The sequence below is a fragment of the Carettochelys insculpta genome, chromosome 23 (assembly GCF_033958435.1).
Source record: "Carettochelys insculpta isolate YL-2023 chromosome 23, ASM3395843v1, whole genome shotgun sequence".
In the NCBI taxonomy this organism is placed as follows: Eukaryota; Metazoa; Chordata; order Testudines; family Carettochelyidae; genus Carettochelys; species Carettochelys insculpta.
The window spans coordinates 5,088,513-5,103,350 of record NC_134159.1 but is presented as its reverse complement, the minus strand read 5'-3'; the positions used below and the strand labels follow the sequence as shown (position 1 = coordinate 5,103,350).

General features: G+C 48.5%; 1 protein-coding gene across 1 annotated transcript; it reads right to left on the bottom strand.

Moving 5' to 3' along the window:
• Positions 1 to 1,707: 1,707 nt before the first annotated feature.
• Positions 1,708 to 13,073, bottom strand: TAS1R2 (taste 1 receptor member 2). Its single transcript, XM_075017969.1, has 6 exons — positions 12,940 to 13,073; positions 10,120 to 10,420; positions 8,951 to 9,709; positions 7,212 to 7,424; positions 5,350 to 5,470; positions 1,708 to 2,636 (listed from the first exon to the last, which is right to left on the bottom strand). Exons 1-6 carry the CDS (start codon positions 13,071 to 13,073, stop codon positions 1,708 to 1,710), a joined length of 2,457 nt encoding a protein of 818 aa, XP_074874070.1.
• Between the last annotated feature and the right edge of the window lie 1,765 nt (positions 13,074 to 14,838).

The following is a 14,838-nucleotide window of genomic DNA, read 5'->3' as shown; positions in this document are numbered from 1 at the left end:
TTTTTCCTAATATCTAATCGATATTTCTCCCTCTTCAACTTCAGACCATTACTCCTTGTTCTGCCATCCACCATTACTGAGAACAGCCTGTGTACATCCTCTTTAGACGCCCCCCTTCAGGAAGTTGAAGGCTGCTATCAAATCACCCCTCACTCTTCTCTTCTGCAAGCTAAATAACCTCAAATCCCTCAGCCTATCCTCAGAGGTCTTGTGCTCTAGCCCCTTAATCATTTTTGTTGCCCTCCGCTGAACCTGCTCCAGCAAATCCACATCCTTTTTATACTGGGGGGCCCAAAACTGGACCCAATATTCCAGATGTGGCCTCACCAGTGCTGAATAGGGGGGAACAACTACTTCTCTAGATCTGATCAAAATGCTCCTCCTAATGCACCCCAGTATGCCATTAGCCTTCTTGGCTACAAGGGCACATGGTTCACTCATATCCAGCCTTTCATCCACCATAACCCCTAGGTCCCTTTCCATCATACTGCTGCTGAGCCAGTCGGTCCCTAGCCTATAACAATGCTTGGGATTCTTCTGCCCCAGGTGCAGGACTCTACACTTCTCCTTATTGAACTGCATCAGATTTCTTTTGGCCCAGTCCTCCAATTTATCCAGGTCACTCTGGATTCTCTCTCTACCCTCCAACGAATCTACCTCTCCCCCTAGTTTTGTGTCATCCGCAAACTTGCTGAGGGTGCAATCCAGTCCCTCATCCAGGTCATTAATAAAGATGTGGAACAACATCAGCCCCAGAACTGAGCCTTGCAGCACTCCGCTTGAAACTGACCAAAATCAATCGAGTTCCATTATTTCAGCGTGGCAGGGCAGGGAGCTGCCCATGCCACAGGCTGGGGATGCGAACATGAGACCTGCGGGAAGGGACAGACGAGTCTGCTCTGCTGAAGCTGCGCAACCGTGCTGAGAAGTGGGGCAAGGTGGTGACCACAGAGAAGCAGCAGCAGCTTGCACAGATCACTGTCTGAAGCAGGGGCGGTATGGGTTTGAGGCTGAGAGGGTTTACTCCTGTGATGGGGAGGCAGGTTTGGGGCTGAGGGAGCAGTTAATCCTGGGAATGAGGAGGCAGATTTGGGGGCTGAAGTGGGTTAAAGCCTGGAGATGGGGGTAGGTTTGTGGGCCAAGGGGGGGTAGAGCCTGGGAATGGGAGGAAAGCATGGACAGTTGATGTGAAGCATTTTCCTTGTCCTCATTTGCTCTCCAATCCAGGGTTGAAAGTAACTTAAATTTTCTAATGGATGCAAATCATTGTGTGCACGCTGGTCTTAAAACAGGGTTTACAAGACGTAAGGTTTGACTTTATTTATTTTTTAAGGACTGTCTTGTATACACATGCCTTGCGGCGCTGGAAGTATTGATCTTGTGACTGAATTTGAAAAAAATGGTTCTACTCGGTATTTGGGTTGCAGACCCCTGGGCTATCTCTTGTTCTGCTGCACAATAAAAAACAAGCATCAAAACTTGAAGCCTTTTTTGTGATGCGGAACTGTTGTGTCCCAGTCAGTCCTGTTTTTTGCACACGTCTTTGAGGAGGGAGGAGGGAAATTTGCGAGATTCCTTGAGTCATATAAGCTACAAAGCATTGATCCACCGCTTGAGGAACTGAAGACTGGCTTCCAACCCAGAGGCATTAGACATGGGGCTTCTTTCACTATGGTTACCAGCTCCCTACAAAGACGAGGTACCAGGTTAGTTCTGCCTCATGGTGTAGCTCTGGATGGCAGTTTGGAAGTAAGCAGCCGTGTTGCATTCTGGGTGGAAAATGATGAGATACCACTTGGGACCAAAGTAACCTATGGAGATCCCAAGCAGATTGACTACTATGCCCAAAGCATCAAAGGCAGTCACCAGCACCCCTTCGTAAAGAGACATCACCAGGAGAAGGGCAGTGCCGGTAATGGAATAGCAGGTCATGCACAATGTGATGTACTTGGCTTCGTTGTAGTTCTTGGGAAGCTCCTTTCCCAGGAAAGCAAAACAGAAGGACAGAATAGAGAGAACTATATCTATGATATTATTCATGAGCAAGGTCAACATGTAGCTCTTGTTGCACTGCAGCACTATTATGGAAGGGTCATCCTCCACGGTTAACAGCATGGGAGCAGGAGGGTGGATGATACCATTGGTCACGATGATGATGACTTTCAGCGTTAAGATTACAGCTATAAAAGTGTACTGCCCATGGTACTTTATCCAGTAGTGGTAGACTCTGGGTAGCCAAGCCGCCATCTTGAAAATGCTGATGATCTGGAAGGACCGGACAGCAATGCAGCAGAGGCACAGGGTGAAGCAGAGGCTGAACACTGTTTGCCGGCCCATGCACTTAAACTCCGTGGGGATTCCAATGTACATGGGGATGCTGACAAAGCCAATGCTCAGAAACACCATCATGAAGAAGCACATCCTGCCTCCTGCGGACTTCACCACAGGGGTGTCTGAATGAGTGGCAAATGTCACCAATATTACTAGAGTGGCGATGAGGCCCAGCCCCGAGATTAACAGCAACAACACAGTAGTGCTTTCCTGCCATTCCAGATATTTCACAAGCCTCGGGTAGCACGCCTGACTTTTGGTCCTGGACCACTGGTCAGTTGGACAAGGATGGCAGTTGTATGGGTCTGCAAAACAAAATGTGGTCATAGAATCCTAGGGCTGGAAGGGGCCTCAGGAGGTCATTGAGTCCAGCCCCCGCCCAAAGCTGGATCATCCTTCTTTAAATCATCCCAGACACGGCTCTGGCAAGCTGGGACTTAAAAACCTCTGGGGATGGAGATTTCACCACCTCTCTAGGTAATGCATTCCAGTGCTTCACCACCCACCTAATGAAATAGATTTTCCTAATATTCAACCTAGACCTCCCACACTGTAACTTGAGACCGTTGCTCCTTGTTCTGCCGTCTGTCACTACTGAGAACAGCCTCTCTCCATCCTCTTTAGAACCCCTCTTTAGGAAGTGGAAAGTTGGTATCAAATCAACCGTCACTCTTCTCTTCTGAACACTAAATAACCTCAGATCCCTCAGCCTCGCCTCGTATGTCATGTGCTCCAGCCCCAGAATGATTTTGGTTGCCCTGCATGGGACCCCCTCCAATGCATCCACGTCCTTTCTGTACTGGCACAATACTCCAGATGTGGCCTCATCAGAGTGAAATAGAGGGGAATAATGACTTTTCTAGCTGTGCTGGAAATGCTCCTCTTAATACACCCCAGTATGGATTAGCCATTTTGGCTACAAGGGCACACTTTTGACTCATATCCAGTCTCTTGTCCACTGTAATCCCCAGGTGCTGCTGGTGGTATTGCTGAAAGACCTAGCAAGGGTCGTCTTGTCTGTAAATAGCTAATATACTTAGTAAGAGCAGAGTGGATGGGAGGTAAGCTAAAGATTTTGCTAGCTCAAGCTGCTATCTTGTCAGCTCTCACTTGCTAAGCAGAGTGCGACCCAGTCAATTCTGGATTGGGAGATTTCCATGGGAAACCCCAGGTAGCACCCATTGTACAGTAGACCGCTGACTTCCATGGAGGCTGTGCTCTTGCTCAACCCCACAGGTCGAATTTTGCATAACTCAGGGGAGACAGGAAACTGACCAGCCCAGCACCACTGGTCAGTTTCTTTTCTCCAGGGAGTGGCGGGCAGCCAAGAGCCTGGCTGGTCTGCTGCACTGGTCAGTTTCCCAGCTCCCTTGAGTGGTGGGCAGCCCAGAGCCAGCCACCAGTTCCCCACCACTTGAAGTAGGCGTGAGTATCTCAGTTTCTACTGTACAGTAGCAACAACTCTTCTTTCTGACTAATATATGAACCAGTGCTGTAAGTTTGGTCTGCAGGAAACACTGCTATTGCAGGTGAAGTCATTCAAATGAGAGGTAAAAGTCTCCTGAAATAGCAACGCCGCTGCTTTTCACAACACCCAAAACAGTGCTGCTCTAAGGAGTAACGGAATGTTTGGAATAGCCCCCCCATGCTGAAATTGGGTGCCATTTAGCAATTGCGTAAATTATTTCAAAGAAAATCTCACTGTGTAGACGTAGCCTGAAAGAACCTATGGGTTAGTTTTGCTTTTCTATGCGAGCGTAGGGATTTTAACAATAGTGTCGGCTAAATTTCAGTCTGGGTGATTGGATTCTGAATCCCAAAATTCCCACTGAACTTGCAGTGGGATTCATTGTTCCTTTTCCCTTCCTCCTGGAGTAGTTTTGTTGTGCACTGTTACCCCAGTATTTTCCACCTAAAGGTGTGCACACATCAAGGGTGGCCAGGTATCCTCAGAGCACATAGTTTGTCAAGCTTCTTGGAATCCTTCAGGAGAGAAGGTGCTATGCAAATTTCAGATCTAAATCACACCTAAGGATCTCGCAGAACATGCCAACGTTAATTTAAGCATCACAACTCCTTGATAAGGTATGAAATGCACGTTACAGTTGAACTAATGTGCCTAACCTCGGCCCTGTAACGTGCCTACAGTCAAATCGTGAGTCACCTTTAGAAGTGAGAATGGATGTCAGGTATTCTGTTTCTTTATCCCCTTTTCTAACTGCGTGTTTCCAGCGATACCACCTCGCACTCCCGTACTCAGAATTCAAATTCGTGGCTGTGGGATTCTTATTACAGTAATAGCTAGAGAACCTAGCTAAGACTGGGGCCCCCGCTGTGCCAGAGGGTGCTTGTGAGAGGCAGTGCCTGCCTGAAAGAGTTTACGAGCCCAACGAAGACGACAAAGGAAGGAGTTATTGTTCCCATTTTATTGACATGGGACTGAAGCCCAGAGAGAACTAAGTGACTTGTCCAAAGTCACATAGGAAATGTGGAGGGGCCAAGAACTGAAATCACCTCTTGGGCATAACAGGTCCATCCCTCGTATAGATTCTAAGGTCAGATGGGACCTTGAGATCATGTTGTCCAGGGGTGGCCAAGCCACAGCTCTCAAGCCACCATGTGGATCTTTGAGCCTTTCCTCCTCACAGCCACGTGCTGGGAAGGCCATCTGCCACTTTGCTCATGCACCCCACTGCTTGGTGGGAGAAGAATGTGGTGACGGTAGTAATCTGTATTTTTATATATCTATATATAGATATGTAAAATAAAGCTATATGAAATACAAATGAACATACAGTACATGGCTCTTTGTACTCTATCCACTGGTGTTGCGGCTCTTTCTCTCTAACTGGTTGGCCACCCTGATCTAGTCTGACCTGCATAACACAGGACAGAGTGTCTCGCGCTCACCTGTGTTAGAGCCCATTAGCTTCACTACAGCCCTTGTGCTGGGAACAGGCGCTGCAGGATGAGGTGAACATGAGAGGGGTTTCGGAAGGGATGTTGCAGGTGCCTTACCGCTGCTGTTGAAGAAAGTCCCAGCTTCACAGTCAAGACACTCAAAACAACAGCTGCTAGCACCTCTGGGTTTCCTTCGCTGCCCGGGCTCGCACTGCTTGGAACAGATGGAAATGGGGACCTGGGTAAAAGGGAATGGGAGGAAAACGATGATCTCATCGCAACTTCCCAGTAAACCAGAAGGACTTGTAAATGCCCCATAACAGTTGTTCCCCAGTTCCAGTTCAGCCACCACACAGACAGGAGAGGGGCTGCAAAGCTGGGATAACGCCAACCACAAAATAAGCTTTACCTTTAAATGGAGACCAGGATTTAGGCTATGCCCTTCTTGGGATTCAGCCATCAGTTATACAGACCTGGCAAGTTTGCCTTGTTCCCATGGCCAAAAGCCAAGGATTGATTTCTCAGGCTGGCCATAAGCAAAACCCTTTAAAGAGAGAAGCAGGATGGGCACAGCCACAAAGGCCACGCTCTTCTGGGAGTGCCCCAACCAGCCACTGGATGTCACTATTGAACCAGGCACAGAGCTGGAGGAACATTCTTCTGGCAGTAGGCAATTTGGAATTTTAAAGCCAAGGAACAGACTTTCGAGCTTCATTTGTTTATGCACAAGTCCTACATGTGCAGCCCGTTCTGATTGCCTTTCTTTTCACTGGTCATTCTGTCACCCAAGTGATAGGATTTGCATGCATGAGTCATGCTTTTATGTGGGTAAGGCTGGCCCAATAACTCCTAGCTCCTATATAGCACTTTACATTGGTTGAGTTGAAAGCACTTGACAAAGGAGGTCAGTATCATTCTCTCTGTTTTGCAAATGGGGAAACTAAGGCACTAAGACTATAAGAACATCACAAGGGCCACACTGGGTCAGACCAAAGGTCCATCCAGCTCAGTATCATGTCTGCCAACAGTGGCCAATACCAGATGCCCCAGAGGGAGTGAACCAAGCAGGTAATGAACAAGCCATCTCTCTCCCGCCATTCATCTGCAGCTTCTGACAAACAGAGGCTAGATATGAATGGCAGGAGAGAGATGGCTTGGTAATGAATTCCTTACCCATCCTTGCCATGAATTTATCTAGCCCTTTTTAAACACCTGTTATAGTCCCAGCCTTCACAGCCTCCTCTGGCAAGGAGTTCCACAGGTTGATAGTGTACTGTGTGAAGAAGAACTTCCTTTTGTTTGTTTTAAACCTGCAGCCCATTAATTTCATTTGGTGTCCCCTAGTTCTGATATTATGGGAACAAGTAAATAATTTTTCCTTGTTCACTTTGTCCGCACCACTCGTAATTTTATATACCTCTAGCATATCACCCTTAGTCTCCTCTTTTCTCAGCTGAAGAGTCCTAGTCTCTTTAATTGTTCTTTATAAGGGACCCATTCCAAACCCCTAATCATTTTAGTTGCCCTTTTCTGAACCTTTTCTAATGCCACTATATATATATTTGAGATGAAAAGACCACATCTGTATGCAGTATTCAAGATGTGGGCTACCATGGTTCTATACAAGGGCAATAAGACAGTCTCTGTCCTATTCTCTATCACTTTTTTATTGATTATTAACATCCTGTTTGCTTTTTTGACCGCTGCTGCACAGTGCATGGGTGTTTCCAGAGAACTATCCATGATGACTCCAAGATCTCTTTCCTGATTAGTTGTAGCTAAATTAGCCCCCATCATATTGCATGTATACAAGAGGTCGTGACTTGCCCAAGGTCACCCAAAATGCCAGCAGCAAATAGAACCCAGATCTCCTGATGCCTAGCACTATGTTCTATTGACTAGCCCCTCCTGCCTTGGCATTTGCTCATGCAGCTCCCACATGATTTGCTCACGTGTGATAATGGGTGGAAGGAACGTACCGTGTTGTTTGGGGTGTGCCAAGAAATGTTCAGTTTAAGGAAGTGGAGCCTCTCGTTCCTTGTACTGTAGGAGGCTATTTTCATAAAAGGGTAGTTGGGCTGGTCCCACTGCCACTGGATGATCTCAAAGCTGTTTGGTAGGTCGCCTCTCCTTCCAAAACTGATCTTCCTGTCAAGAAGAGAGAAGTTCACACGCTTCACCTCTGGTACTAGCTGCAAATGGAGAAGGATGAGATGATCAATGCACTTGTACTACTAGGCACGGAAGCAATAGATTGGCATCACTTCCTGAAAGTGCAGCTCTGCCCTGGAAAGGGATGCTTCCTAAAGAGAAGTTGGGCTTTTCACTTGGTGATCCACGATCAAATGCTCTCAATAGACAGAGCCAATGAGGCAAACTCACATATCCCCATAGGTTCTGCAACTAGGACTTGATCAACCAGGCTCAAGCATGAGTCAGAAGAGAGGCCAGCTCACTCCCCTGGAACTATTTTGACTTTGCAAGAAATCTAAAAATCCTGAGGGCAAGATCCTGCCACTTATATTCACATTGAAGGTCCAGAGAAGAGCAACAAGAATGATTAAACGTCTAGTGAACATGAACTATGAAGTAAAACTGAAAGAACTGGGCTTGCTTAGTTTAGAAAAGAGAAGACTGAGAGGGACGTGGTAGCGGTTTACAAGTACCTGTACCTAAAAGATTGTTACAGGGAGGAGGGAGAAAAATTGTTCTCCTTGACCTCTGAGGATAAGACAAGAAGCAATGGGCTTGAACTGCAGCAAGGGATGTTTAGGTTGGACATTAGGAAAAACTTCCTAACTGTTAGGGTGGTTAAACATTGGAATAAATTGCCGAGGGAGGTTGCGGAATCTCCATCACTGGAGATACTTAAGAGCAGGTTAGATAGATATCTGTCAGTAATGGTCTAGATGGTACTTGGTCCTGCCATGAGGGCAGGGAACTGGACTTGATGACCTCTGGAGGTCCCTTCCAGTTCCAGTGTTCTATGATTCTATGAGCAAAATCTTGCGTCCCAGTAATCACAATGGAATTATTGGTTAAGTAAAGGGAGAGACTGGAAGATTCTGCCATCGTCACTCTGGACAGTGGAACGTAGGTCTGACTTTCTGAAGACCACAAAGCAGGTCTGTTGAGCGAGAAGTTGTTGTTTTGACACCCACTTTGCAGAACAAATCTGTGCTCTGAAAGGTACTGAAATAAGTGGTCGTGGTAAATGCAGTAGTGGGCGCTCTGAGTCAGTGGTGGCCCATGCCACTCTCCCAATGTGGTCTTTGTGTGAGGCGGGCACTGCTCTCATAGAGATGTTCTCTTTTGGATGGGAGCTAAAATTAAACTAGCTAATGGTGTGTTCACCTTCATGGAGGTGGACACTGCCCTAGCTTGGGGTTCAGACTTGGCACCTGCTGTCATCCTGCAACAGATTACTTGACCAGGAGATCTACCTGTCCTTGCCAAAGACTGACATTCTTGGACAGCCACATGGAACCGTGGGCAAGCTATCCTGCAACATGGACAGCTTTCTGCCAGGAACTGGGCTGCATCATCCGACTTTTCTCATGCAAACCATCAAGCAGCCATCAGAGGGTAACACCTTCCTGTTGCTAACCACTTGGGCTGGAGGCAAAAGGCTCTACAGCACTTTTCCTGTGCCCCAAGCCCCTGGGTCCCACACCCTTACAACATGGCTTGTATTTCTCAATGCAAGCATGTAGCCAACCTGCCAGGGGTAAACTGTCCTCTTGCGGCATCGCCTGGCATTGCAGCCTAGCAGACTGTGCAAAGCATGAGCCACAATGTAGACAGAAGAGTAGACATTGAAGTCTATACGCTCCCCTTGGGCTCCCACGATCTTGTCTGCACCTTGGACAGCTCTGAGGCACTCGTCGCACTCTTGGTTGCATGTATTTTTGTCACTCCCCTGCCTACTGGTTCCTCCTGCAAGGCTGACCCGGAAGGCACTGAAACCAGGGATGGAGCTTTCTTTTGCTGCCACACCCAAGATGGTCCCCACCCTGCTGATATCAGGGAAGTTGTACAGGATGGGGTCAGTGGCCCAGGCTTCACTGGCAATCCACACCAAGCCTGTGGCATTCTGGCGAATAGCTTCTTGGAAGAAGAACGGCAGTGTCAGGTCCAAGGACAGAATGATGACCACGCTGGCTGTGCTGTTAATGACATTGCTGATAGTGGCCTGGATCTTTTTTTGCAACTCTTGTGAGAACAACGCACTGCTGTGAGGCACAGGGATGGAGTCCTGGAAGGCCACACAGATCCCTGTGGACCAAGCTCTCAGGAGCCTCAGGTTCTGCCGCCCGTAATCATCGTCGCTGTACAGAATGTTGATCCAGTTCCATTGGAACTCCTTCAGCAGGAGCAGCATGGCTGCAATCTGCTGCTCCATGCTGGACGTGGCGCGGAAGGCAGCAGAGAAGCGTTCACGGTTGTTCAAGCTGTCAGTTGTTGCCATGTAAGAGATCTAGGGGTGGAGAGAAGAGGGAGGGAAATCTGTTAGACAAAGGGAATCTACAGGTGTGACTCCCATCCTGTACAACAGCTTTGTCTTCACTGAGATTGCACAAGGTGTTGACTTAGGCAATGGCTTTCTCTGGACTGCAGCCTTAATGCTGTGATCGTGGACAAATTAGGGGATGCTCTATACTACAGAACTGGAGCATGTCCAATTCCAGGAAGCTGGAAGATGCCCAAGTGAGGGGTCCAGTCTGTTGCTTGCCACCCAATGGGGAGCATGTCACACAGGGAGGGTTGAGTATGCTAAGCTGCTGGGGGCTGCTCCCACTTTAAACCAAAGCAACAGGGAAATGTTCCGGAAGTTGTTAGGCAAGTCCTGGAAGGTTACTCCAGCTCTGATATGAGCCCCCAGCCTACCTGTGGAATGAGAAAAAGATTCAACATGTGGGTCACTGCAAGAGCTGCATGGGAGGAGTCTGGCCCAATAACAGCCAGCACCCGTGGCTGGTACTGTGTGTAGTTGTTGTGCAGCTGCACCTCAGAGTGCTTGTTGGAGAGGAAATACAAGGTGGGGTGGATGGAGTTGGTGAAGTAACAGATGTCGACCATCTCGTAGCCTAGGGAGACACCAGGCAGCAGGGAACTGGAGTTGTTGATCTCTTCCACTGCAAACCTCATGGCCCGGAGGTAGCTGTAGCCTGCAATGTTCAGCTTGTACCTAGGGTGTAAGAAAAAAAAGAAGAGTGCTGGGTGCAGGAGCCCATCCAATGAGAGAACATGTCTCTTTCTGGGTTTTTGCAGAGTTTCACAAGGGACCAACCTACCCTCTTTGCACTTACTGTGGCAGAGCACTATAGGCTTAAGACCCTGGGCCCAGCTCCACAAGGTGCTGCGTGCTCATAACTCCCACTCGCTTCAGGCTTGGACCCAAAATTGTACCCTGAATATAGCCCTCCCCCAGGGAATCCCTTGGGTCCAGGAGCATAAGGGGTCATCGTAATGGGAAGCAACATGTTGTGTTGGACAGAGCACTAGACTGAGACTGAAGGGACTTCCAAGCTCCACCACTGGGCTACTGAGTGACCTGGGCCGAGGCAGTTCCCCACCCTAGGCCTCAGTTTTCCCTTTGTGACACAGAACTGCTGACAATTACATCCATTGCTAAAGTGCTATGTGATCTACTGACGGAAAGTTCTAACTAAGGGTTAGGGAGTTCGAATCACAACTCCTTAGCACGGGCCTCTACCAGCTGAACTGGAGGAGTAACTTTCTAAATGTCGTAGTCTGTTACCTGGAAGTTGGGGGATATGACACACTCTGCAAGTTGCTAAGGCTTGCTGCTAAGAGCTGGATTATAATAATGTCCTCCACCATCCAGGCCAAGATCATCATCTGGTTCAGATCACGTCTGGGAGCCAGAGCTACTGACTTTGAGCACTTAACCTCTCTGGGCTTCCTTCCCAGCCCTTGCCTTCCATTACTACAATGACTGTCATTACAGGATTGTGAAGAGTAACTCGTACTTGAGAAGGGTTTTAAAAACCTTTGGCGCACAGACACTATCCAGAGGGAAGTCCTGAACAGGGCCTATGCACCACTTAAGCCCCTCTGTCGTGACGCATAGCCTTGTGCTTGCCTTTCCCCACAGAGGACTAAGCACAAAGTATTCTGATAGGAGCTGGGTGGTTGCAAAGAAGGGTCCATGCTGCCCTCACTCAAGGAGTGGCACAGTTTGTGTACTCCCGCTGTATCTTGCCGAGCTCTAGGGAAACACTGTGAAGACCCCTCCAGAGACTAAGCAATTCCCCATTGCCTTCAGCATAGACCTGTGACTTATCAGCACTGTCTGACCTGGTGCCCTTCCTCAGGCAAAACTCCCCTTGAAGTAATTTTGGTGGTGGGGGCAGGTTCCCCTTTTGACAAAGGTAAAAGTTGGGAGGGAGAGGAGAAATGGCACAGGCCTGATGAAAGACCTTAGAAAACATCCGCAGTACATCAGTGCTGCTTGTCCTGGGGACAGAAGTCCATAGGAAAACCTTTGGGAGTGTCTGGTTCAGGAATGCTGGCCCTCAGCAGCTAGACTTCAGTGGCCAGGCAAGAGGCACACCTGAGTAGGCTGCATGTTACAGGTATGTCTACACTGCCATGATGGCAGCGTAAGTAGGGCATATCCTGGCTAGATGGGATGTTGCCAGCATGAGCTCCAAGAGCAGCAGAGCTGAACTAACCATCTCACTAAGCCCCAGAGTCACAAGCTGGGGTGTACAACCTCTGCGAAAACCCAGGCTACTGCCGTTTCACCCCTGTGCCTGAAAAGCTTTGGAGTATCTAGTCCTGAATTACTCACAACCACACAGGGAATCTGTGGCAGAGCAGAAGATTGAACTTTGGTCTCCTGACTGCCCATAAAGTAGCCTCCTGCCTCCATTCCTTGTGCTCAGTGCCGTAGGTAACCACACAAAGCAGGATATCTGGCCCTGAAGAGCTCACAATTTAAATAGAGAGGACAACCCTATCCTGAGATTTGAAGCAGAAGCAGAGAGAGACAACGACTTACCCTACATCATGTCGTAGGTCGGGGCAGAGCCAGGCTCAGGATTAAGGTCTCCCAATCCAACAGCCTATCTACTGGCCCATGTTGAGAAATTCTCCGCCCGTGCTGTGCAATGAAGCTAAACGGGTCTACTTGGATGGGCGAGAACCATTTGTTTCAGGAGTGGAACGGAAAAAGACTCGCACCCCCAGTCAGCTAACCCGATGGTCAGAGCAATAGATGAGCAAAGCCGCATGAGAGATTCATTTTAAGCTATCAAACAGCTGATCCAATTTGGGGTCATTTGAAGCATTAGCTGTGACCCAAGGTATTTTCATAGCAATTGGGACCCACACCTGCAAATTTGGGCAGTTGATTTTGGACAACTATAGCTGCCTCATCTGATGGCCTGAGCTCTCCTAGCTCTCATACAAGACTATGGCAGCAGTGGAACTGTACCACTTCTAACAAAGGGGAGCTGCTAGGTTAGGGACCTGTAGTCCAGTGCCTCAGCATGAAAGCTTTGGCTGACATGGTTTGGCCCAGGTGACACTCAAAGTTTGTGGCACAGCAGGAATTCAACACGGATTCCTAAAACCCAGCCAGGGGCCTCAACCCCAAAACCCCTTCACCAGGACACAACTGATGCTCCCCAAAATTATTTCATTAACCCCCATCCCCAATGACCCATGTTTGCTACTTACATTTGACATGTGGGCACTGCCAACGGGCTGAGATGAGGGCTGTTCATAGTTTCAGCATGTAGTGAGAAAAGCCCCCCAAGGAGGTAATCCCCAGCCAGATGGAAATCGGAATATTGCGTCTCTGCGCCAGCCATGGTCAGCAAAACACTCAGAGACATAGCTAACATAATGGTGCTCCTCATGATTCAAAGGTGCCTTTAGACGTAGCTGCTGGTGAGCACCAAGGGTTGGTCTCCTGTCCTGGCTCTGCCAGTTGCTGGATCTGCCCAGCTCCTGCTGATTTTCACAAATTTCTGCTGACTTATTTACATACATTTCCAGGACCAGCCCCAATGGATTTGTGTGTGTTTACATTTTTCATGGACTATTGCATTGCATTGGGCGGCTGAAGCCTTCAGGGCTGTGTGTTGGCTGAGACACTCCTTGCCTGGAAGAGGAAATGCCTTTTAAAAGACAGTGGAGATGATGATGGTGTTTGTTAATGGTCTGCTTTGCCTGTGCACCAGCCAGTGCTCAGCAGAAACCTGTCAGGCCTTCATCAAGTGGGAGGCAGTGTGGCCGAATTGATGGAGTTACTGGTCTGGAAAGCTGGGTCTTTATGTAGCCACTGGGCTGCTGTATGACTCCGGGCAAGTCTCTTTTGTTCCTTGTACATCCGCACAGGTGGGGACTGGCAAGTCTGAGGGCATTGATGTGTTTAGTCCTGTTCCCTGTCTCTGTGTAGTCAGTTTTCAAGAAATACATATAGAAGTTTATAACAGGAAAACATGGTTACAAAGCCCCAGTAGTTAACAGGGAGACTCAGGACCAGTCATAGGACCTGAAGAGGACATTTATTTATTTAGGGTCTACCTTTTCAGCAATGATGAGCAATTTTGGGGTGTCTCAGTCCCACAGTCAGAGGCACCTTTTAAAGGGGCTTGATTTTCAAAAAGCGCCGAGCACTGGCCTCTCAAAAATCTTAAAGCTGGCTGCTCCAACTCAGGCAACCACAATCCCCAGTCCCTTTCAAAAGCGTGGGTTAAGTTGTATGGGTTCACTTTAAATATGACTGTTAGGGGTATGGTTTCTCCAGTAACACCTGCAGGTGGGTCTGGTTGAACACGAGGTCCTCTGATGTCAGCAGCTTCCTGCAGGACTCTTGTGTGCATGCAGAGCATCCTATCCTGAATGCAGGCTGATATGGAGCACTGATAGGTGGGCAAGTCAGTCACAGCTCTTGAAAGCCACCCTTGTGAGCAATGGACAGAGATGTTTCTTGGCTGCCCAGTTTGCAGTTGGGCCTGGGGTCATCTCTCTCACAGAGGTGGCCCAGGTTTCTTTTTGTTCTGAAAGGCAGGATTCAATCAGCCAAAAAATGAGGAAGGGATTGACAGTTCTCCTCCCGCAATCTGGCTTCTCCCGGTCACAATAACTCGCCAGTGTCTGTTCTTCTCACCTGTCACCTGATCTTCTCACCACCCCCCAGTTCTCCATCTCCCCATGCACTAGGCCAGTGGGCATGTCTGGGCTACCACTGCCAGCTTCCCACTGGTGACTCATCCTGCAAATAGATGCCATACCAATTTGCTGTGGCTGGGAATTGATTTAAATTCACCCTGCACATGAAGAGACAGAGCAGAGGTTTAATCCCTGCTGGAAGGTCAGGTTGAGATTTGCACTTCCCTATAAAGTGCCTGCAGCACCTGCATAATTGTGTCCCGCTGTATAGTCATGTATTTGGTAGCACTCAGAGGCCTCCAGTTAGGATCAAGGCCCCATTGTGCTCGGTCCTGAACAAAAACATGTGATGGTTTAATTATGTAAAGTGTGTGATTTCCTGTGCCCTAGGGAACAAGGCCCGGGACCTATCCCTGAGAGAAATGAGAGGCAGTGTGGCCTACCAGCTGCAGCATGCAT